Source organism: Numenius arquata, chromosome 7 (assembly GCF_964106895.1).
Source record: "Numenius arquata chromosome 7, bNumArq3.hap1.1, whole genome shotgun sequence".
In the NCBI taxonomy this organism is placed as follows: Eukaryota; Metazoa; Chordata; class Aves; order Charadriiformes; family Scolopacidae; genus Numenius; species Numenius arquata.
This window is the reverse complement of record NC_133582.1, coordinates 37,661,852-37,686,608: the sequence shown is the minus strand read 5'-3', so window position 1 is coordinate 37,686,608 and position 24,757 is coordinate 37,661,852. Positions and strand designations below refer to the sequence as shown.

The following is a 24,757-nucleotide window of genomic DNA, read 5'->3' as shown; positions in this document are numbered from 1 at the left end:
GGTGAGGCCCCACCTCGAGGGCTGTGTCCAGTTTTGGGCCCCTTCCCACAAAAAAGACGTTGAGGGGCTGGAGCGGGTCCAGAGAAGGGCAACGGAGCTGGTGAGGGGTCTGGAGAAGAAGTCTTGTGAGGAGAGGCTGAGGGAGCTGGGGGTGTTCAGCCTGGAGAAAAGGAGGCTGAGGGGAGACCTTCTCGCTCTCTCCAACTCCCTGAAAGGAGGGTGTAGCCAGGGGGGGTCGGTCTCTTCTCCCAAGGAACAGGCCATGGGACAAGAGGAAATGGCCTCAAGTTGCCCCAGGGGAGGTTCAGATTGGATATTAGGAGAAATGTTTCCACGGAAAGGGTTATTGCCCATTGGACTGGGCTGCCCAGGGCAGTGGTTGAGGCCCCATCCCTGGAGGTATTTAAAAGCCGGGTTGGCATAGCGCTTAGAGACATGGTTTAGTGATGGTTTTTTATCAGAGTTAGGTTGATGGTTGGACTAGATGATCTGAAAGGTCCCTTCCAACCTGGACAATTCTATGATTCTGTGACATCTGGCAGCTCTGGCTGCAGTGCATCAGAAAACAACTGGATGACCATTAGCAGAGGTAGGGTAGGGTATGGTAGTCCAGTGCTTCTGAGATACAGCTTGTTACTTTAAAGAGCACAATGTGCATCATATACGAATGTAAATATTACTTGGTCTTAGGATGTGCAGGCAGCAGATATTGAAAGTCCAGAGTAGAAAAAGGCTAATGGAGTTGCTTCTCTCCTCCTGTTCTCTGTGCATGCATGGACTGGTTCTTTATTTTCTGTAAAGTCTCAACAGGTATTTCCTGAATTGAGTTATGTTCAGCATAGCTGAGTTGGGGTTAATGCAAACCAAGCAGCACAGCAAACAGCAATTCTGCAATAGATTAGAAGAAAAATTTGTCCTTCTTCCCTTGCCATCTCCACCCAAAGTTGCAGAAAGGGTGTTCTGCTCCGTCAGTACCACTCAAAATGTCACAAGTGCAAAACGGTGTCATTGTCCACGTGTCAGTGTCTAACTGTGCATTTTACAGGCAGCTAGGCAGCTTTTCCAAGCACAGGGAATGCCTCTCTTCCTCCAAAAGGAAAACGATGCCAAGGTCTAAGCAAGCATCCAGGATCCAGAAGCAGCGTAATCACATTAGTGGCTTGTAGCGTGAGGACCGACGAAGCACGTAGACTTGAAGTTTTCTGGAAAGAATGCATCAGACTTGAGACAGGGCCACCGTAGTCTGTTCCTTGGCTGTAAAGAGCAAATAACTGCGGTCACGCGACATTTCTTCCGTCTGACTGTGCTTCCTCGGGTACCTTTCAGCTGGGCTGCGCTGGTATCGGTGCGTTCAAGGAAAACCGAGGCAGATCTTGCTTCCTGCATCAGCAGAAGGCAACCTTCTTCCAGGGAAGCTGCGTCCAAGGGCTGGGTAGCACGTGGAAGAACACGCGTTGCCACATCTGGCTGCATAGCTGTGTTGGCTCTGCAGATGTGAGTGTGCAGCGTGTCCTTGCCACACTGCAAAAAAAAAAAAAAAAAAAGCAGGGGTCAGGTCTGGTTTTGATTAAGCTGCCATTTGCTTGTGGCAGCTTGCAGTGAAAGTGAAGGTTATTAATGCGTGAATACTTAAGCAAGACTGGACTCTAGACAGAGCTAGGGAACCAGTTGTGCTGATAAATGATCATCAACAAGAGTTTTAATTTGTAACCTGGGAAGAGCTTTCAGTGTTGTTGGTAACAGCAAGGCGGGGGGAGATAAAAATATGCATATTTTGCTGGAGTGTGTTTTGCCAGAGAGCTAGATGGAAATTTCTCTTTTGCAACAGTTGAATGTAAATATTTGTTTAGATGATACTGGCTGCACAGATGTCTACTGGAGAGAATGAGGAGTATTCTCTTTGTCCTCTCCGAGGTTTTCCTCACAAAAAAAAATGTAACTGTTTTAGTTCTTTAATGTTGTTTTATCGGATTCATAATGTAATGTTGAAGCATGTATTTTGGTGGTACGGTGATTTGTTCCAGCTGAGGAATCTGTGTCACGCTGTCCTTTGAAGGTATCTGCAGTGCCTGGTTGATTGGTTTCAGGCATTTACTGATACCTGGCATGTGGACAGGACTACTTTTATTCTAATGCCTTTCTAAGCCACAGCCACGTTTTTCTTTCTTCCCTTTCCCTGTTTCCGTAACAAGATGTAAATTCTCTACGTTTTTGAATTTGTAGATAGCGAGCTATGTCAACAAATTTGCATCGGACATCTCTATCTTGCAACGGTCGCTAGCAATCCTGGAATCGATGGTGCTCAATAGCCATGACCTGTACCAGAAGGTGGCACAGGAGATCACAATTGGGCAGCTGATCCCACATCTGCAGGGGTGAGTGTCTTCAACTGCCACCTGATACGGTGGATTTTATTATTATTTCTTTTTCCCCCCTCAAAATGAGCACAGCATTTGGAAAGAGTGGTATAAAGACTGGTAACTTTCTATGACTCTTCCGTCAGCTATACGTGGCTGGATGACTGATAACCAGCTTTCTGGAGTTACTTGTTCATGGGTTTATTTATTTTTATTTTTTTTTTTTTCCACACTAAGCTACCTGTGTAGTTGGAAGTGGGGAATGATAAGAAGAGCAACCTGTAGTCGTAAAAAGTGTAACACCGTTAGCGTACAGATGGGGTGGTTTTTGCTTACCACCCTCTGGGAGGTGTGTAAGACAAAAATTGGTCAACTTTTGCTGAAGGTTTATTTGAAAATGGAGAGGCTTTTTCTTAAACGGTGAACCGTGGTGGTTAAACGGATGGAAACTGCCTCTTGTAGCATAGGGTAATAGTATTGTGTATAGTGTATAGTTAGGCTAGCCTACCAGCTGGGACATCTTCCACTCACCTGAAAAGCTGTTAATACCAGCAGATTCATCTCCAGAACATTTTAGGGAAGACTCTTCTTCCTACCTGTAGCTGTTGGGCATCTGGCAGAAGCAGCTGCTTGTCTGGTCTCCTGCTATGATCAGTGGAGGGTCAACAGCACTTCAAGGGTGTGATTCATTCCACCTTTCTTGAATGCTGAGTCTCCCTCTGGAACATCTCATCTCTTAATAATAGAGACAACCTGGTCATGACCGACTTTGACTTCTACATGGTTCACATTAAGTGCAAACAGTCCCTCCACTTCTACCTGCAGTAATGCAACTGGAAGATCAATTTCTACAGCTTGTGTGTATTCATGTTTTTCTCCTTAATTTTATAATTTTATTCCAAACAGGACAGACCAAGAAATCCAGACGTATACCATTGCGGTAATAAATGCACTTTTCCTTAAAGCACCGGATGACAAGCGGCAGGTAAGTTGTTGGGTCTCGTATATCTACATATCTGTAGGAAAAGTGTGTCATATTCCTACCTGCGGTTGCCCCAGTCACACTTTCCCTGCAGTTAATTCAAACTGAAACTTGTTCTGTTGTTTCATGCTGTTATATCATTAATTTTAATGGAGCTACCTCCATCTTGCCCCAATATTAGTAGGGATTAATCATTCTTCCCTGCTTTTGTAGTTCCCTGTAACCTCAGATGAACCATATTGACTGTGGCTGGCTGTAGTATTTATTGTACTGAACTCTTTGCCAGCACAGCTTGTAAAACCAGGCTATTTTTTGGGAAACTCTTCCTCCCCCTGCCCCACCCTGATTTTTTAATAAAAATTGCTTTCTTTTTGAAAATGGAAATATCTTGCCAGGTAAGCATTTTATGACTTTTATAGTGTATTATTTTAAGTTCACTTTAATGCCCAGAGGTCAGAAGTCTCAAAAGGAAATACTTCAAGATTGTGAGCTGCTGTTAAATGAGGATGGAATGTGATGTGTTATGAAATAGAGAAGTTTTATCCATGTTTATGAATTCATTAGCCTGTGTTAAAACAGATTAAGTCATTCATTTATTTAACATTTCTGTCACCAAGGAACAGTGATGATAATTCTTGTGGTGACACACTGGTAATGTCCAGAACTAACAGTTCACTGAGAGCTGCTGATCAGCTCTAACAAAGACTTTTTAAATACTGGAGATTGTTTAAACAAACATCAAAGCCATAATGGGTAATTGTTCTTTTTTTGCATCAAAAATATTTTAAAAATTGCAAACAGGGGAAAGTAAAACCTTGGTTTAATTTTTTTTTTTAAAAAAAGTCTTTTTTCCCATTCCTTTTTTTCTTCTCCCTCCAATACACTCTTCAGTTATTAAGGGAAGAGGGCACTTAATAAAAAAAGGAAATAAAAACTTTCTTTCAGTTTTGGCCTAAATCTGTGATAGGTCCTTGTTAAAAAACAAAACAAAGATTTCATTTTTTTCCACTTTTAAATAGTTGCTGCTGCTTGTGTTTCTGTGAAAAGTTTGCTTTGGTGATATTAGAAGTTGCGAGACAGTGTCAGATGGAGGTAATATTTTAACAATAATCAGTGGGTACGTGTTCCTGAATACGATGGTAGCACAGGGTATTCCCAGCAAGTAAAACTGCATCTAACCAACAGTGTAGCTGTCTTGTGAGGCTGACAGTAGACCATGCAGACTTCACTTCACCTGTAGTACCTGCTGCTTGTTAGTTAGAATTGTTAGTCATGAAGTTTATGATCATCAGAATATAATGACGTGCTTTGTCTTGAAGGCTAATAGCTCTGACGCTTGCAGAAAACTTCTTTCAGCCTTGAATCACATAATAAGTAGTCAAAATCTGTTAGCTTTCTCTTTATATCTATCTTGTGGTTAATTAGTAAACCATACATTGAAGAAGGTAGGTGTCCATTAGCTTCGTAGTGACAAATGATGAGTAGAAGGCTGAGGTACTTAATGCCTTCTTTGCCTCAGTCTTTAGTAGTAGAGTTGGTTGTTCCCTGAGTACCCAGACCCCTGAGCTGGCAGATAGGGGCAGGGAGCAGAATGAAGCCCCCATAATCCAAAGGGAGGTGGTGAGGGACCTGCTCCAACACCTGGACATGCACAAGTCTATGGAGCCGGATGGGATCCACCTGAGGATACTGAGGGAGCTGGTGGAAGTGCTCATGGAGGCAGTCTCCATCATTTACCAGCAGTCCTGGCAAACTGGGGAGGTCCCAGCTGACTGGCGTCTAGCAAATGTGATGTCCATCCCCGAGAAGGGTCGGAAGGATGATCCTGGGAACTGCAGGACAAAGTGACCCGCTTGGTGGATGAGGGAAAGGCTGTGGATGTTGTTTACCTGGACTTTACTAAGGCCTTTGACATGGTTTCCCACAGCGTTCTCCTGGAGCAACTGGCTGCCCATGGCTTGGATGGGAGGACTCTCTGCTGGGTTAAAAACTGGCTGGAGGCCGGGCCCAGAGGGTGGTGGTGAATGGAGTTAAATCCAGTTGGCGGCCGGTCACGAGTGGTGTCCCCCAGGGCTGGGTACTGGGGCCGGTTCTCTTTAACATCTTTATCAATGATCTGGATGAGGGGATCGAGTGCACCCTCAGTCAGTTTGCAGAGGACACCAAGTTGGGTGGGAGTGTTGATCTGCTGGAGGGTAGAAAGGCTTTGCAGAGGGATCTGGCCAGGCTGGATGGATGGGCCGAGGCCAATGGGATGAGGTTCAACAAGGCCAAGTGCTGGGTCCTGCTGTTTTAGGAGGACTGGCACGATGTGGATGCCTGCACTGCAATTAAGGAAAGGATTTAAATTGGTGCTGGTTTCTGAATTCCTTCCCCTCCTTTTTTTTCTTTCTTTTTTTCTATTTCTGTATTGCAAAAAGCCAAAAGGTTCAAGGTTTCTCTTTTTAATGAGGACTCCCTGGTTGCTTTGCTTCCTCTGCTGCTGTCAAGGACCAAATCATCTAGAGAAACCTAGGTTATTTTAAAAAAAAAAAAAAAGAAAGCAGAAGAGAGCTGAGAGTTTGGGCATTGAAATGATACTTTGACTGTTTTAAACAATTTTTTTGGCAATCGTCTACATTTTTGCAGGCAAGTTGCTATGGGAAATGAAATGGCAAATTTTGTCAAATAATTCTTATTCTCATCTTTTACGACAATACTTATTTTAGAAGAGGCAGCTCATATATAATACAATATTATAGAGATATATAATATCTATATCTATAATATATAGAGATAATATTATAGAGATAATATTCTCCAGAAAGTAAAATAAAAGAATTCCCCCTTTTTTGCCTTGAATGCAGAAAGGACTACCTGATGTTCTTTACCTGTCCGTCTTTTGGCAGTGAATAAATATACTGTGACAAAACCAGCCAGTCTGCTCCCTGTGACATGAAGTCTATGGTGTGCCTGGCACTCCCCCTGCAGCTCAGTTGTGCCTTTCCAAAAGAGACGGAAACCTCTGTGTCGTTCATTCCTTTGCTGTTCCGTGCAGCTGAAACCCGCTCCGCCAGAAAAATCCCACAAACTGAAGTGGAATTCCTCTTGTCTTTGCTCCGTTCTTCCCTCCTCATTGTTCCCGTGTTCCGTTGCAGTACCTCTTATCTGGTATAAAGAAAACAGTCGATATCCACGGCCGCTTCCTCTCTCACAATTAGAATTGTTTTATTTCTGCAAGCAAGTTCTCACCCTTAACACTTGCTTTATTTACATTGTTTCTACAGCCACATTTCAGCAATCCAGTTCTTTGGATGTTTTATGTAATGGCCTTTCCTGTTTTCTGGTTTCTTGTTTGTTATATCACAGAATCACAGAATGCTATGGGGTTGGAAGGGACCTCTGGAGATCATCTAGTCCAACCCCCCTGCCAAAGCAGGTCCACCCAGAGCAGGTCACACAGGAACGTGTCCAGGTGGGGTTTGAATGTTTCCAGAGAGGGAGACTCCACCACCTCTCTGGGCAGCCTCTTCCAGGGCTCTGCCACCCTCACAGGAAAGAAGTTCCTCCTCATGTTTAGGTGGAACTTCTTATGTTCCAGTTTGTGCCCGTTCCCTCTTGTCCTGTCCCTGGGCACCACTGAAAAAAGACTGGCCCCATCCTCCTGACACCCACCCTTTCAGTATTTATAGGTGTTGATCAGTTCCCCCCTCAGCCTTCTCTTCTCGAGACTAAAAAGCCCCAAGTCCCTCAGCCTTTCCTCCTAAGAGAGATGCTCCAGGCCCCTCATCATGTTTGTAGCCCTCTGCTGTGCCCTCTCCAGCAGTTTATGTAGGTATCATTACAACCACCCCCAGGATGATGAGCCCCTCCCAAATAGTGCCTTCGCTGAAGTCCAGGCCCCTAATCATATAAAAGTAACCAGTATGTACTCTGCATATTACTCTTCAACTCTCACAAACATCAGCAGGAGTTCTTAAAAATTTATTTATCCTGAAGGTGAATGTTGTTTTAGATGTGGTGCCAACTGCACAGAATCACCGTGCATCCTAAGGATGTCCTTAAGCCTGTGTCGGCATTGATGTGATTTGTTGGGCTGTGTTACGTGAGGCTGTGATACACGAGCTCTGTTTCCAATCAATGATCTACTAATTCCAGACATTACCCCTTTGTGTGCATCTAAACAGTGTCTAAATAGCAGTGTGCAATCATAGAATCATAGAATGGTTTGGGTTGGAAGGGTCAAGTTCCAACACCCTGCCATGGGCCGGGACACCTCCCACCAGACCAGGTTGCTCAAAGCCCCATCCAGCCTGGCCTTGAACCCCTCCAGGGATGGGGCAGCCACAGCTTCTCTGGGCAACCTGTTCCAGTGTCTCACCACCCTCACAGGAAAGCATTTCCTCCTAATATCTCATCTAAATCTCCCCTCTTTCAGTTTAAAACCATTACCCCTCGTCCTATGGCTCCACTCCCTGATCAAGAGTCCCTCTCCGGCTCTCCTGTAGCCCCCTGTCAGGTACTGGAAGGCCGTTATAAGGTCTCCCTGGAGCCTTCTCTTCTCCAGGCTGAACAACCCCAGCTCTCTCAGCCTGTCTTCATAGGAGAGGTGCTCCATCCCTCTGATCATTTTTGTGGCCTCCTCTGGACCCGTTCCAACAGGTCCATGTCCTTCCTGTGTTTAGGACTCCAGAGCTGGACGCAGTACAATATGTAATTCCATCCTTAAACAGTGCATTTTGCAAACAAGAATTTAAAAATAGTTATATGATGATAATTGCTATAAGTTGTATGCATTGCATATGCCAGCACGTGTCCACATATACTCATATATTTCTATATTGATGGCAAAGATCATGGAACTTAAATGAGGTATGGACTTGTAGGTATGATCAAGATTTTACTCTCATGCTTGATAAGTATAAAATATTCCCTCCTACACATTTTAGGACAGCATTGGAATGGGCTGCCCGGGGAAGTGGTTGGGGCACCATCCCTGGAGATATTTAAAAGCCGGGTTGACATAATGCTTAGAGACCTGGTTTAGTGATGGTTTTGATCAGAGTTCGGTTGATGGTTGGACTCGATGATCTGAAAGGTCCCTTCCAACCTGGACAATTCTATGATTCTGTAGTTTGCGGCATGGACTGCTGGGATTAGCTGCTGAGGAATGACAGTAAAAGCATTTTCTCCTTGACAGGTCTAGAAAGAGAAGTTAATTTTAGACCAATGTCAACTTTGCTACCAAAATATAGGGGAGAGATATTATTTGCTGTGATGAAACTGTGCCAAGTTGTAGGCTGATTTATTGAGTGAAAGTTAGAGCACTTGACTTTAAAACAGCCAAAATATTAATGTAAATAAGCGTGCTGTCTGATGTCTTTTTTTTAAAGTCCTGGTTGGCTTGCATTCCACGCTTCCTCCTGTGGTGTTTGTCGCGGGGGGGGGGGGGGGGAAGGTTGTGGTTGAACAAGGGTATGTAAATATTCTGTTTAACCCACAGAGTTCTCTTCGAAGGTCTTTCATTGCTGGTTTAGGATCACCAAAGTCCTCAGCTAGAGACCTGCTTTTCACTTCTTTGCCCTTTTTCTCTTAGTAGAGATGATCTGAATTTGTGACACCCAAAATAATGTATACAGTCATATAGCTGAGATGCTGCTTCATTTCCTTTAGAAGTAACGTTGCGCAAACTTAAGACTAAAACCTTTTAAGTCAGTGTTCTTCTAGGTATGGCTCTAAAATATCTGCTTCTCGCTAATTTTTAATATTTTTTTTTTTTTTAACTAAATCAGGAAATGGCAAACATTTTGGCACAAAAGCAGCTTCGCTCCATCATCTTAACTGTAAGTATGTGATTTATAATATATATATATAAAATATGTATATAATAGAAGAGAGGAAAAAGCGACTCCAGTTTTGATGTTCATAGGTTTTATCTTAATATATTTTAATTGCACTTGAATTTTGGTATGTTGTGAAGCCTGTAGTGTACAAAATAAAGGTTTGGTTGCTGAATGGGCTCAAAGCTGATATCAGAAAGGGTATTTTCCCAGTCAAATAAATTGTGGTTTCTTCATGAAATTATTCTTTTATTCGGTATCATATCAAGCATTTTCTTCCCATGGAGAGTGGGAACTTTATCCTGCAGATGAGGGGTTGTCCGAGGAATTTGTAGCAAGTCCTCTGTGTTAAAGTTCGGAGCTGATGGGAGCTGAGCAAGCCACACGAGGCTTTCCGTCTTGCAAAATGAACCTCTCTGGTTTTTGGTTCTACAGATTATTCTGTCTTGATATAAAGTTGTGCACGATTTGTCACCACTAGCACGAAAAAATACAGTGAAATATAGCTCAGAATGAAGTTGATGAATGCTATCAGGGAAAATCAGAGGGATTTTGCCTTTCACCTGAGAGTAAATTCCATCTTTGAGGGAACAAGGGAAAGCGCTCTTTTCCTGTTAGGAGGTACTAGGCAGTGTAAAACAAACCAGCCAACAACCAGACGACACCTCGCTCTTTCTTATTAATTGTCATAATTTCGGTGATGCATACGAAAACCCAGAATTTATTTCAGAAGGCATGTTTTTACAACACTTGTGTTCATAAGGAGTTTGATACAAGCGTATGCACAGTATTCTTAGGTGTTCAGTCACGATCATAAAATGCTCCAGTGCCTTTTGGCACACAGATTGTTTTGTTGTTTTTTTTTTTTTCCCCCCTCTGGAATTGTGCAGCATTGATTGCTGTATCCACCTCCTACTCGATGACTTCCCTTACGTACGCTCTGCTGCGTTCAGTGGCCTGGGTCTGTCCCCCGTACAGAACAACTCTGTGTTTTCTGGCACACTAGGGATTTTTTAAGTCGTCCCTCAGTTCAGTATCAGCTTTCTGAATGGGACAATTCTGCGTGTGTAGGGCATTGTATGCTAATGTATTTCTAAGCAGTCTTGCTCATAAAGAACAGTCTTGTCTGGTAGAGGTAGGATTGTGGTGTGATGTTGACTCCGGCAGCAGTAGCCCTGTTATATCACAGTATTTGCTGGTTACATTTGCAGCCTGAATACTTTTCTGCTGAGGCAGCTGCTTTCTTAATGTTTATGAATGTGCTCTTTTTTTTTTTTTTTTTAGTATATGCAAAGCTCTCATGCTTTTGTTAAAGAGTTAATTTTTCTTTGAAGTCACTTCTCAGTACCGATTTTTAAATTAGTTTTTTTAATGCCACTTCTCATCACATACATAGGCTCCATCTAGTGGCTATAAGGAGAAAGCTTCGGTCTATTATTGCAAAGTCCTGTCCAATAAAGTTAATATATATTATCTAAATCAGTAACAATAGTCCTGATTTGATTTTCTTCTTTCCGGAGCGTACATATACCCTATTGCATAGCAAACATGCACTTACAGAAATGGAAACACCTGAGTGCACCTGATGTCAATTCTTTTTCATAAGATGGCGTTCACCGGAGTCTCTTTTTTTTTGCAGCATGTTATCAGGGCACAGAGGGCCATCAATAACGAAATGGCACACCAGCTTTATGTTCTGCAAGTACTTACCTTTAACCTTCTGGAAGACAGAATGATGACAAAAATGGATCCACAGGATCAGGTAAGCATCTGGCATTATCTGGTCAGAACAGGAAGAGGACAACTGCTCATTGCTATGCCTAAAGCTCGTTATGGACGAGAAGACACTGCTGGGAATGCTTACACAATTAATTCATTCATTCTCTCTCTGTCTGTGAAGTTGGGTTATGCTTTCTGGTTGGTAGAAATTACAGAATCACAGAATGCTATGGGGTTGGAAGGGACCTCTGGAGATCATCTACTCCAACCCCCTGCCAAAGCAGGTCCACCCAGAGCAGGTTGCACAGGAACATGCCCAGGCAGGGTTTGAATGTCTCCAGAGAAGGAGACTCTACCACCTCTCTGGGCAGCCTCTTCCAGGGCTCTGCCACCCTCACAGGAAAGAAGTTCCTCCTCATGTTTAGATGGAACTTCTTATGTTCCAGTTTGTGCCCATTCCCTCTTGTCCTGTCACTGGGCACCACTGGCCCCATCCTCCTGACACTCACCCTTGAAGTATTTATAGGCGTTGATCAGATCCCCCCTCAGCCTTCTCCTCTCCAGACTAAACAGACCCAAGTCCATCAGTCTTTCATGGCTGAGGTGAAAGATCAAATGGTAATGGCTATTGCACTGATTGTGCAAAAGTACAACAAAAATGACCAGGCCTTTCTCCTTAGCACGTATTTCCATGAACTGAATTTGGTGTCATTTTGAGCTAAAACTCCGAGCAGCATTTGATTCTTTTGTGTACTTCTCAGAAGCAACAGAGATACATGGTCCTTCCTAAAAGTTCTTCTGTAGGGCAAAAATGAATGTTTAAATGAAAACTGTCTGCCACGCTAGAGTTGAAAGTTAATTCGTGTTACAGTAAAACTCATTTTTGTTACTGGGAACCTAGAATCATAGAATGGTTAGAGTTGGAAGTTGGTGGTCTGTTCATTGCTTGCTGTGTCCAAACACCAGCTTTAATGTTGTTCATTGTGCAAAAAGAGACACTTAACTCCCCTAAGAGATTCAAGTTTAAATATAAAGTCAATGAGTCATAGAGAAGATGCATTTTGTTTCTTTATTTTTTTTGGCCTTTTTTTAGGCCATGCAGTTAACTAGTGTGTATCTCCCTAGACAGTGACTAACACAGTGTTAGTATTGATGATAGGATCATAGAATCAGAGAATGGTTTGGGTTGGAAGGGACCTTCAAGATCATCCAGTTCCAACCCCCCTGCCCTGGGCAGGGACACCTCCCACCAGACCAGGTTGCTCAAAGCCCCATCCAGTCTGAACCCCTCCAGGGATGGGGCATCCACAGCTTCTCTGGGCAACCTGTTCCAGTGTCTCACCACCCTCACAGTAAAGAATTTCTTCCTAATATCTCATCTAAATCTCCCTTTTTTCAATTTAAAACCATTACCCCTCGGTCCTGTCGCTCCACTCCCTGATCAAGAGTCCCTCCCCGTCTCTCCTGTAGCCCCTGTCAGGTACTGGAAGGCCGATATAAGGTCTCCCCGGAGCCTTCTCTTCTCCAGGCTGAATAACCCCAGCTCTCTCAGCCTGTCTTCATAGGGGAGGAGCTCCATCCCTCTGATTGTTTTCGTGGCCCTCTGCTGGCCCCGTTCCAACAGGTCCATGTCCTTCCTGTGCTGAGGACTCCAGAGCTGGATACAGTACTCCAGGTGGGGTCTCACCAGAGTAGAGTAGAGGGGTAGAATCATCTCCCTGGATCTGCTGGCCACACTTCTCTTGATGCAACCCAGGATGTGGTTGTCTTTCTGGGCTGCCAGTGCCCATTGCCAGCTCATGTTGAGCTTCTCATCCACAAGCACCCCCACATCCTTCTCCTCAGGGCTGCTCTCCAGCCATTCTCTGCCCAACCTGTATTTGTGCCTGGGATTGCCACGTCCCAGGAGCAGGACCCTGCACTTGGCTTTGTTGAACTTCATGAGGTTTGTACAGGCCTACTTCTCAAGCCTGTCCAGGTCCCATGATGAGGTGGTTATCACTATCTTGAGACATTTCTAGTGATATGTAACTGTAGTAATTCCTCTCTTGCCTATTCCTGTGCTAGCAAAAATGGACAGTTACCAAAAGGAATGCAGAGTGCTGAGTGATTTTGATTTCAGCCTTCAGTCAGTGGCCTTGCTGACATGGGTCTAGCTTCTGGAAGTCAACACTTAAGCATCTACATGTCAACCTCACAAATGTGAGGACTTTGGAGAACAGGAACCATAAGGTCATTCTTGCTGACTGTCTCTCTGAGTGTGAAGTAGGGAATTTAGACAAAGAAAGGTTGGGCAGTGGAGGGAATAGAGTGTTTTGAAACAGCTTTTGTGGTATTGGTTATAAAAGCGAGAGGTAAGCTCTTTTAACCAATTTTTTTTAACCTTGTTTTGTCATAGGCTCAACGGGATATCATATTTGAACTCCGAAGAATTGCGTTTGATGCAGAATCTGAACCTAACAACAGTAGTGGCAGTATTGAGAAGCGCAAATCTATGTATACTCGAGACTATAAAAAACTTGGATTTATTGTGAGTATTTTTGCGTGGTGGTACACTGAAAGTGGGTGAGTGCCTCCTTTGTAGTACATCCTATAATCGGTCACTTCTCTTACTTGGTCTTCTGGCCATTTCTTTCAAGGCTATGGAGCCTGGGTCTTTTTCTTTTGTTTTTTTTTTTTTTTTTAAAATCCTGTTAACCCCAAGTTAGGGTTAATTGGAAGGAATAACTACCTGAGGTTAAAGCATGTAGTTTTGTATGACATACCATAATTAAAATCTAACTTTTAATGCTATCTTGGATGAACAGGCATTGTCTAATGTATCTGTGGCAGACCTGTATAGTCATTGTACTTGCTTAGTAATCGTAGACTGATGAGCACAATAAACCTGAGGTAGGACTCTGTGGTGTTTACTTGTAGGGCCTTGTGTTTTGCTTGCTTGAAGCCCTTTCATCTGTGAGTAGGGGATGCAGAATCTCTTACCCTGACTTAATCAGACCGATTGGAGTTCTGGTCTTGCCTGAAGTCGTTGGGAGCGCAGCACAGTCTGGCTAAACCATGGCATGTATTTATATTAATGAATAATGTGTATTTTTCCTCTGGAAGCAGAGCATGTGCACATTCACTACAGTCACTGTCTTGATTTATTAGAATCATAGGATGGTTAGAGTTGGAAGGGACCTTAAAGATCATCGAGTTCCAACCCCCCCTGCCCTGGGCAGGGACACCTCCCACCAGACCAGGTTGCTCAAAGCCCCATCCAGCTTGGCCTTGAACCCCTCCAGGGATGGGGCAGCCACAGCTTCTCTGGGCAACCTGTTCCAGTGTCTCACCACCCTCACAGGAAAGAATTTCCTCCTAATATCTAATCTAAATCTCCCCTCTTCCAATTTAAAACCGTTACCCCTTGTCCTGTCACTACACTTCCTGACAAAGAGTCCCTCTCCGGCTCTCCTGTAGGCTCCCTTCAGATATTGGAAGGCTGCTATGAGGTCTCCCTGGAGCCTTTTCTTCTCCAGGCTGAACAACCCCAGCTCTCTCAGCCTGTCCTCATAGCAGAGATGTTCCATCCCTCTGATCATCTTCGCGGCCCTCCACTGGACCCGTTCCAACAGTTTATTATTATTGTTTACTCTAGGTTAGTAGGCAATTTTCTTTCTCCTTGGGTAAAATTGCATACTTCCTATCTTATGTGATTCATTATTTCGGTGTTGGCCTGACAAATATACACTGAATAGAGTACAGTAGCCACAGTTATAGACAGGGTGGTTTTTAAACACTGTTGGTGGAAGCTGAAGCTCTCTGTGCAGTTTGAGCCATGGAGCTCAGCTCTGTGGGGTAGGGCTCAACTTTACACAGCTCCCTTGTGGTTTTGGGAGGAGGCTTTCTGGGTTCTGATAGTTGTTTGTGTTACTGATAAGTGAGGAAAAATTACTGCTGTGACAGTGCTGTTGTATTTGTAAGGAGTCGTTAGTAAATAGATGGGAAGGGACATTTTGGGATTGTAAGCATGATAGTAGAACTAGTGGTTTGAAGAAGCTTTTGAAGCTCAGTGTGGGTTTTCTTGTTTTCTATGAATCTGTTCTCAGTTCCTGTGTGATAGAAGACCATTGCTATCCCAGCTTCTGAGACTGGTAACTCCTATGGTGAGATGAGCAGAAGACTTTGTGCCCTCAAGGCCAAAACTAAAAGAAAACGTGGGCCCTGTCTTAGAGACAAATGGGCTGGATATAGAGCCTCCAGCTTGTGGGGGATGAGAACAGAGATGGGGGTCACTGTCACAGGAGGAGGAAAAGCAACTGGTGACAAAGAAGGAAATGGTGACCAACAGCGAGAGAACAATGGGGTACGCAAAAGTCATGGTGGGGCTGTGCATATGGAGATTGTGGCATATGGAAGAATCAAGGAGATCAAATTTAAAACTATTGTTGTCCACTTCAAGCTGATCTCTTTCAGATATCTGCTGCTCGCTCTAGTTTTATGAGATATTGAAGACTGTCAGCTCCCACAGCCATCACTGGCATCTAAGTATCTAGCATCTCTGAAAATCTGATCTTGCTTTCTTAAAGGTGGAGCTGGAAAACTCTGAGCATGTAACGGAGCATCCAACAGAAGCTGAACTGGGACTAGCCCACAGATCTGAATTCCAATCTTATTTTTCTGCTGCTTAACAAGGACTATATCTTTCTCTCTCTCCATTATCCTATTTGTTTCATGTCTGTACAGTCCAGTGGTTTCAGACCAGATCATTTATTGTTTTCTAACTCCTCCATGTTGGCTCAGCTCTATCTCTGCTGGCACTTGGCAGAATAGATGGTGGAAATACGGGTGGATGGTTGACGTTGGAAGTGTGGATGGATACTGCTGGGCTCTGAGCGTGGCTTCTGAGTACTTCAGCGATGGTCGCATATTCCAAGTGCTTGTACTGGGGAGAGTGAACTTCCACCGAAGCGGGGTCTGGCCGAATTTGCCACGATTGCATACTGGCCTCACTTTCTATGGTTTTGTTTTGTGAGGTTTGTTTTGGACATGATTTGGTTTTAGCTCTTTTCATGTGTGACAATTTGCATGAAATCTCACCATCTGAAATCCAGCTGTTCCCTTTAAAACATATTCTTTTGGTCATATATGAACTTGCCAGTAAAAGAGAAATATAAGAGCTTCTAGGTTATTGAATCCCAACCTCCGTGAGATGCCTGTTAGTGCTCTCCTCTTCTCTCTTTTCTGACCAAGGGAAAGTCCTGAATTTCAAGCACTTTACCTGTTCTGCTCTAACTTTTAGAGTATGTTGGGAACAGAATCATGGGATTCTTCACTGAAAGGGTTGTCAAGCATTGGAACAGGCTGCCCAGGAAAGTGGTTGAGTCACCATCCATGGAGGCGTTTCAAAAATGGGTAGATGTGGTTTAGTGGTGGGTTTGGCAGTGCTAGGTTTACGGTTGGACTTGATGATCTTAAAGGTCTTTTCCAACCTAAACAATTCTCTGATTCTCTGACTAAAGGTCCTTGTTTTGCAGGCTGGCACTAATTCTTCCAATGATTTTGTTTGTCCCATAGGATATATTTCAATTCTGCAGAACTGAAATTATTAACAGCAGAATGTTTTAGGTGATAGGGTTGTGAGGAAAACATTCAGTGTGACTCAAAACGTGTATTGTCTCGTCTGAGTTTGCAGGATCTCTCTTGTTGTGCCTGTGCAGCAGGGATTTATCCATTATCTTCATTACTCTCATTTGGGCTGTTTCTTGGGAAGCCTGCGGAAAACACTCCCAATGGTTGTCAAGGGTAACTGCAGCGCTCTTTGCTATTTAATTATAAGAGCCTTCCACCAGGGAATGGGGAGCAAAATTTAGGAGGGAATGGGAACTGGGATGAAAGCAATGAAGAAAATGTGGGGAAGGCATAAAGAGAGAGATGAGCCTGCCAATATCTGAAGGCAGCCTACAGGAGAGCCGGAGAGGGACCCTTTGTCAGGAAGTGTAGTGACAGGACAAGGGGTAATGGTTTTAAATTGGAAGAGGGGAGATTTAGATGAGATATTAGAAGGAAATTCTTTCCTGTGAGGGTGGTGAAGCACTGGACCAAGTTGCCTAGGAAGGTTGTGGCTGCCCCATCCCTGGAGGGGTTCAAGGCCAAGCTGGATGGGGCTTTGAGCAACCTGTTCTGGTGGGAGGTGTCCCTGCCCATGGCAGGGGGGTTGGAACTGGATGATCTCTGAGGTCCCTTCCAACTCTAACCATTCTCTGATTCTATGATAAGAAATATGGGGAAGTGAGCTGTGAAAGGAGCACCATAGCAAGAGTCCCACTGGGAGGTAGGTTATCCCACTGACAGTGTGACACTGTACAAATAATAAAAATGTCAGTAGTGAACTGCGAGGAGAGTTACTCTGCTCTTGTATAGAAGTTTTAATTAGAGCTAAGAGTGCAGTCGACACTGCATGGACAACTTCTCTCCCAGCTGAAGAGGGATTTGACTTTCCTCACAGAGCCGGGGAAGTGAGCGGGACCTGTTGTGAAACCTGACTGGTGATCTCCAGCCTCGCACGTGGGCTGTGCTCTCACGAGACTCCAGTTAGCCTGGCTGCCCTCACCCCATCTGCTTCTTTTCACCCCATCATTGATGTGTCTTCAGTGCTTTCATAAACTGCAGGTAGAGGGATTCATTAGCATCTGTGCTCTGAAGACTGGGAGGTTTCTCTTCCCCCTCTTTTGGCTGTGTGGCACAAGAAGAAACCCAGCCAAACAGGAGGCTGCGTTTGAATGCTGTCTTTGTTGGTGGTCAGGGTCTTAATTTCTTGAACTGATTAAACGTTCTTTCCAAGGGGGAGAGTAAAACCATGTCTAGCCATCAAGTTGTTCCTGGACTGCTTGTTCTCTTTCTGTATGTGAAAGGCAAGAATTCTGTTCATTTCTCTCGGCCACATCAAAAAGCTTTGCCCCACTACAAATGTAATGTCAACAAGAGACGAAGTCCAGACGTGATTTCAGAAGTTTACAATATCATTTGTAAAACTACATAGTTAGAAACCTACATCCAGTTCAAGAAACCACAAGGCCATTCCAGATGGTTGTGATGACTCATGTGAAGTTTATTAAAGGCAAAGAGGTTTTCAGATGAGACAGCCTTGAGGAGGTTTATTAAAATGCCGATGAATGCACCAAAAGATGAACCAGTTGGGAGATCTAAGACTCTACCCTACTGAATGATTTTCCGAGTCAATTGCAAATTAAATAGCCCGAATTTCTTCTTTTTTTCTTCCTTTTTAAAATCTCTTTTGGCAGAGAAATCCCAACCAGTGTTTATCGCTGTCAGTTCTGGTAGTAGAAACGGAGACTTCCTGTAGACTTTCAAATAATAACGTAGTTCAGTGTTAAAGGTATTTCAAAGGTGACAATTAAAAGAGAAATTGAGAATGGTTGTTACCTGAGACAAAAGCTCTGGAAACTAGAAGCAGTTCAGAGAGGAGATACTGCTTCATTCGACGTTGGGTGCTAGGTGGAAATCCACAAATCTAGCACACCTTACTGAGGATATTCACCCATTGTTTATACACAAAAGATTCTCGTAATTCCACCTACCTAATCCATATTAGGATGACCCAGTAGCCTTTTTGCACATGTGTATTAAATGTTGCAGCGTTGACAAAACACTTCTGCGCAGGCGTGAGCTCCTCGGTGGTCGTTTGGGCAGGGATACCCGTCCTCACATTTTCTTTTTAGGTATTAAGTCATCTCAGGACAGTAAAAGTTTACTGTAAGTTTGCCAGCTCCTTGAGGCTGATAAGGATGTTCCTTGAAGTAGCTACGGCTCTGTCCTCATTGGTATAGGAGGACATACTTTGACATGAGAGACATGAGAGAGCCTTGAAGTGATTAACTGCTTCTTGTTACCCAGTCCTTATCACTGTCAGCCTGGTGACGAACTATTTTCTCAGACAGTAAGAAGCTCAGTAATTAACTATTTTCTCACACAGTGAGAAGGTTAGTAGGAAGCAAATAATATTTTAGTTAGCATATGGTTATAAACAAAGCAGAGGCCTGTCTTCGGTAACACGGTGGGAAGTTCTTCAAAAGGCAGGCATGGGTGATAGGACGAGGGGGAATGGTTTTAAATTGAAAGAAGGGAGATTTAGATGAGATATTAGGAAGAAGTTCTTTACTGTGAGGGTGGTGAGACACTGGAACAGGTTGCCCAGAGAAGTTGTGGCTGCCCCATCCCTGGAGGGGTTCAAGACCAGGCTGGATGGGACTTTGAGCAACCTGGTCTGGTGGGAGGTGTCCCTGCCCATGGCAGGGGGGGTTGGAACTGGATGATCTTTAAGGTCCCTTCCAACTCTAACCATTCTATGATTCTAAGACTTTCAAAATATTAGTGGTGATGATGTAAAAGAGTGAACATACGCTGATGAAATCTTCTGATGAAACAAATTTGGGAGGCATCAATAAAAGAATAACCATGTCATTCATGTATTAGATGACCTTTTGGATTAGAGAAATGGAAATTAAATTTTACTCAATGATACGAAGTGTAACGGTGTTTGCTTAGGACCACTGGCAAGAATTTCTTCTGTAGGCAAATATCTAATCTATGAGAAAAGATAAAAGGGATTGTGCAATTTAGCCATAAAAAAGTCAAATGTTAAGCTAGGGTATATCTGGAAAGATATTTTCAGCTTAACTGTTGAGGCCATTTTCTGCATTTCTGAGACATCCTCTAGAACACGGTATAATTTTAGTTACTGATGCAGTGACTTGTGGACTGATTAGGTAAGATGAGTGTGGAGGGTGAGACTTCTGCAGTGATGAGGGAGACGTCTTACAAGAGATGACTTTCAAAGGTTGGCTGGTTTATCTGACCAGGCTGAAGGCTGTGGAAATACCAAGTGCATGAATGCTGAGAGGGAGGAAGTTGTATGTACGCTAAATTGGAGGGATACGGATTTGATGGGTGGACTGTTCAGTGGATAAGGAATTGGCTGGATGGTCGCACCTAGAAGGTGGTACTCAATGGCTTGAAGTCCGAATGGAGAGCAGTGACAAGTGGTGTCCCTCAAGGGTCCGTGCTGGGACTGGTACTGTTTAACATTTTTATCAACGACATAGAGGGATTGAGAACATCATCAGCAAGTTTGCAGATGACCCCAAGCTGTGTGGTGTTGTCGATACACCAGAGGGACGGGATGTCATTCAGAGGGACGGGATGTCATTCAGAGGGACCTGGACAGGCTGGAGAGGTGGGCCCAGATGAACCTCATGAGGTTCAACAAAAGCAAGTGCAGGGTTCTGCACCTGGGCCGAAACAATCCTCAGTATAAATACAGACTGGGGGATGAGGTATTAGAAAGCAGCCCTGAGGAAAGGGACTTGGGGGTGCTGATGGACGAGAAGCTGGACATGAGCAGGCAATGTGCTCTCGCAGCCCAGAAGGCCAATAACATCCTGGGCCGCATCAAGAGAAGTGTTGCCAGCAGATCCAGAGAGGTGATTCTGCCACTTTGCTCTGCTCTGGTGAGACCTCCCCTGGAGCACTGTGTGCAGGTCTGGAGCCCTCAATATAGAAAGGACATGGACCTGATGGAGCGGGTCCAGAGGAGGGCCACAAAAATGATCAGGGGGTTGGAGCACCTCTGCTACGAGGACAGGCTGAGGGAGCTGGGGCTGTTCAGCCTGGAGAAGAGGAGGCTCCGGGGAGACCTCATAGCGGCCTTCCAGTACCTGAGGGGGGCCTACAGGAAGGCTGGGGAGGGTCTGTTTACAAAGGCCTGCGGTGACAGGACGAGGGGCAATGGTTTTAAGTTGGAGAAGGGGAGATTTAGATTGGATATTAGGAAAAAGTTCTTTACTCTGAGGGTGGTGGAACACTGGAACGGGTTGCCCAGGGAGGTGGTTGAGGCCCCTTCCCTTGAGATATTCAAGGTGAAGCTCGACGAGGCCCTGGGCAACCTGGTCTAGTTGGGGGTGTCCCTGCTAACTGCGGGGAGGTCAGACTAGATGACCTTTGGAGGTCCCTTCCAGCCTGGACCAATCTATGAATCTATAAAAGGCAGTGATGCTAATCAGTTTATGGAAAAGATTTTTAGTTGGAATGATGGGGACAAAATTCAGTACTTCTTTAAGGATGGTGCTTGATCCTTTATGAAAAGGTTTATATGCTACATTTGACAATGGTGGATCCAGGAAACAAAACACGAGGACTATATGGAAAAAACCCCAACCCAAGGTGCCTTAGAGGAAGGGAAACATGAGTAATTAGATTAATAATGACTTAAATGGCAGCGTAGCTGGTTTGTTAGACATTACAAAAACTTTCTCATGTGAGGAGATGCAGCACCAGAATGGATAGTTTGGAGATCTTTGGAGAAAAATGTAAAAAAATAGTTGACAGTAACTGAAGCATGCCTTAGGCAAAACGTAGACCCAATAAGCTTCTGAGATTTCTTCCAGACTTGGTTTTTATTTCTCTTCTTCGTGTCCCAGGTGAGCAGCTACTTTGTTTTCTCTTTTGATCTTATTCTTCAAAAATCCCTACTTTCACAGCACGAAGTAGTGCTCTGAAGATAAAAGCTATTCATTTTTCTCATGGGTTCGTCCGTGGTGTTTCTCATTGTCTTTTTGAATAGTTCATTAGCCGGCAAGACGAGGGGAGGATTTTTCCCCTTGAATTTTCTGGCTAAGGAAAGATGCTCAGGACTTCATTTTTCAGAATACTTTCTGCTTTTCTCAGTGCATGATTTGTTGTACCTGTGAGTTACTGTCTGCAGAGCTGAGTGTACCAAATCAGGTGTTTGGAAAATGAAGAACATAAGAGTTAGGGACTGTCTTTTACCTCACCTGTCTTGAAGACTTTCTTAAGTCCACTGGTCTCTGGACATTTCTCACCAGGCCAAGTCTGTGGCTTTCTTAACTGAGAGGTTTGGCCTGAGGTTTAGGTTGTCTCTGTTCCACCAGCAAAGGGGAAGTATTTGTTCAGGACATTACTTTTTGCAAGTGTGAGCCCTCTGTGTGTCAGAGTGACTATAGCCAGTCTTTTTTTCTTTTTTTTTCTCCCAGAGCAGGTGAAACTTAGTTATTCACTATATGGAGTGGAGAGTCCTTAGGTTCTTGTGGCCAAGAATAACTTAAGACAAAGTCAGTAGCTGCTTGAATAACTGCCCAGTGTGATCCCTTTGGATCTCTTTTGCTGCTGCTTGTATGTTTATTCCTGCGTCTGTCTCAAATAGAAATTCCTCTTGAGCTGTCTGCTGTATGACTTTTATTTCCTCTGACAAATTAGGATGATTGTGGCTCCTTCGTGTCATGATATATTGCCCAGAGAGGAAGCCCCTTCTCTGCACTGGAAGAAGGAGGTTATCAGAGAAATAATGTTATCATGTGATTAATATTTTGTAATGATTACCTGCAAGAGGGGCAAACTTGGGTGATTGCAGCAAGTGCTGACATACCCCAACCTTTAATTGCTGTCCTGTTCAACCGATTATCTAGTAGATCTCTGGTGTGTATAATTTCCTCATGCTCAATGGAAGCCGCACGTCCCCCTAGCTCATTTTCATGTCATGCCTCATCTGTGTCCTCACCCCTGCCCCAGAATTTGGGAATTTCACTGAATTTCACTGAATTTTTTAGAGTTGGAAGGGACCATAAAGATCTATCTTTAGATAGATGGGACCATCTAGTCCAACTCCCCTGCCGAAGCAGGATTGCCCAGAGCATGTCAGAGCATGTTACTCAGGGCTGCATCCAGGCGGGTCTTGAAAATCTCCAAAGAAGGGGACTCCACACCCTCCCTGGACAGCCTCTTCCAGGGCTCTGTCACCCTCACCAGAAAGAAGTTTCTTCTCATATTTGAGTGGAACCTCCTGTGTTCCAGCTTGTGCCTGTTGCCCCTCGTCCTCGCACTGGGAACCACTGAAAAGAGTCCGGCTCCCTCCTCCTTCAACCCACCCTTTAGATACTTGGAAGCATTGATAAGGTCTCCCCTCAGCCTTCTCTTCTCCAGGCTAAAGAGTCCCAGCTCTCTCAGCCTTTCCTCATCAGGGAGATGCTCCAATCCTTGAATCATCCTCGTTGCTCTTCGCTGGACACTCTCCAGTAGTTCCCTGTCCCTCTTGAATTGTGGAGCCCAGAGCTGGATGCAGTATTCCAGTTGTGGCCTCACCAGTGCAGAGCAGAGGGGGAGAATGACTTCCCTCGACCTACTGGCCACACTCTTCCCTATGCAGCCCAGGATTCCATTGGCCTTCCTGGCCACAAGAGCACACCGCTTGCTCATTGTCATTTTGCTGTCTACCAGGACCCCCAGATCTTTCTCTTCAGAACTTGTCTCCAGCAGGTCCACACCTAACCTGTATTGGTGCCTAACATTCTTCTTCCCCAGGTGCAGGACCCTACACTTTTCCTTGTTGAACCTCATGAGGTTCTTCCTTGCCCAGCTCTCCAGCCTGTCCAGGTCTCGCTGGATGGCAGCACGGCCCTCCGGGGTGTCAGCCACCCCTCCCAGTTTGGTATCATCAGCAAACTTGCTGAGGATACACTCGGTCCCCTCATCCAGGTCACTGATGAATATGTTGAACAGGACTGGACCAAGTATTGACCCCTGGGGACACCACTGGTTACAGGCCTCCAGCTTGAACCTGCTCCATTAATCGTTACCCTTTGGGTCCTGTCACACAGCCAGTTCTCAATCCACCTCACTGTCCCCTCATCCAGCCCACACTTCCTTAGTTTCCCAGGAAGCTTATAATGAAGAAGTAAACTCACACTTTTGAAAAGGGGGTGGTGGTGCTGTTTTAATGTTTGTTTCTCGCTACCCAGGTCTCTTTAATTGGCAATTAATTAAATTGACTTTCTCCAAGTCAAGTCTGTTTTGCCTATGATGGTAGCCAGTAAGCGGTCTCCCTGTTCCTTATCTCAACCCATGAGCTTTTTCACCCTTTTTTTCCCCCTGCTCTGTTGAGGAAGGGAGTGTGTGAGCAGATGGGTGGGCACGTGGCTGCTGACGGAGGTTAGTGCACCAAACCTTCTTGCTGTGTCTTGCTGACTCTGTCTTTAGGCATCTTCTGGGCTCACTCCCTGTGCCGTGGTAGCTCAGAGGCTCCATCTTCTCTGTATCCTATTGCAGTCTCCTTGCAGTGCTATCTCGCTTTCCTTTTTGATTCCTTATCTCCTCTGGCTTTTCTCTCTCCGTTTCTTTCCCTAGTCTTTGAGTCTTTCGGTGCCTCAACCGTCTCCCTGGGCAGCCCATTCCAATGTGCAATAACCCTTTCCGTGGAAACATTTTTCCTAATATCCAATCTGAACCTCCCCTGGCACAACTTGAGGCCATTTCCTCTTGTCCCATGGCCTGGGACTTGGGAAGAAGTAAAGAGAGCGAAATCATGCAGTGAAAGGGCAGTGCACAATTCTAGGCAATTTGCACGATGGCGATTAGCGGTAGTCAATTAAGCAGTAGACTGAGATGGGCTCTGAAAAGGAAAAACTGAGCAAGACTGGAGTGGGGTTAGGATGCCATTCCTTAAATTCTCTGGAGTTACTAATGTCAGCTACATCTCTGAAGCCCCTTTGTTCCAGCTGGTCATCTGGATCAACGGTAGCAGTCTGCCTGGCTAGGGAGGAATAAAACTTTCCTAGGATGGAGGGCGAGACAGAGATGGACAGAAGCAGACCCCATGTGACGCATTTACTTAGCTGTTCTTGTTGGAGACCTGAGGATGGTCATCCTTTTTCGTCCTAAAAATGGAAAGCCTGAGTGTGTGAAGGCTTAAAATATTCTTAAGGGTTGCGGGAGTGGGAAAGCCCAGAACCAGAAGCTGAAGTTCTGTGTGATATGGGGACTAAAATCTGGAACTGGTGTAAAATGCTGAAGAGCTCATCTAAAAGCTC

At 44.6% G+C, this 24,757-nt stretch overlaps 1 protein-coding gene across 1 annotated transcript in view; it reads left to right on the top strand.

Annotated features, from left to right (window-relative positions):
- Positions 1-24,757, top strand: part of ELMO1 (engulfment and cell motility 1) — a 372,947-nt gene that overhangs the window by 131,227 nt on the left and 216,963 nt on the right. The window contains exons 10-14 of the mRNA XM_074150416.1: positions 2,224-2,375; positions 3,264-3,342; positions 9,111-9,161; positions 10,798-10,920; positions 13,276-13,407. Coding sequence (XP_074006517.1) covers positions 2,224-2,375; positions 3,264-3,342; positions 9,111-9,161; positions 10,798-10,920; positions 13,276-13,407 — 537 coding nt within the window. The remainder of the gene's footprint in view (positions 1-2,223; positions 2,376-3,263; positions 3,343-9,110; positions 9,162-10,797; positions 10,921-13,275; positions 13,408-24,757) is intronic.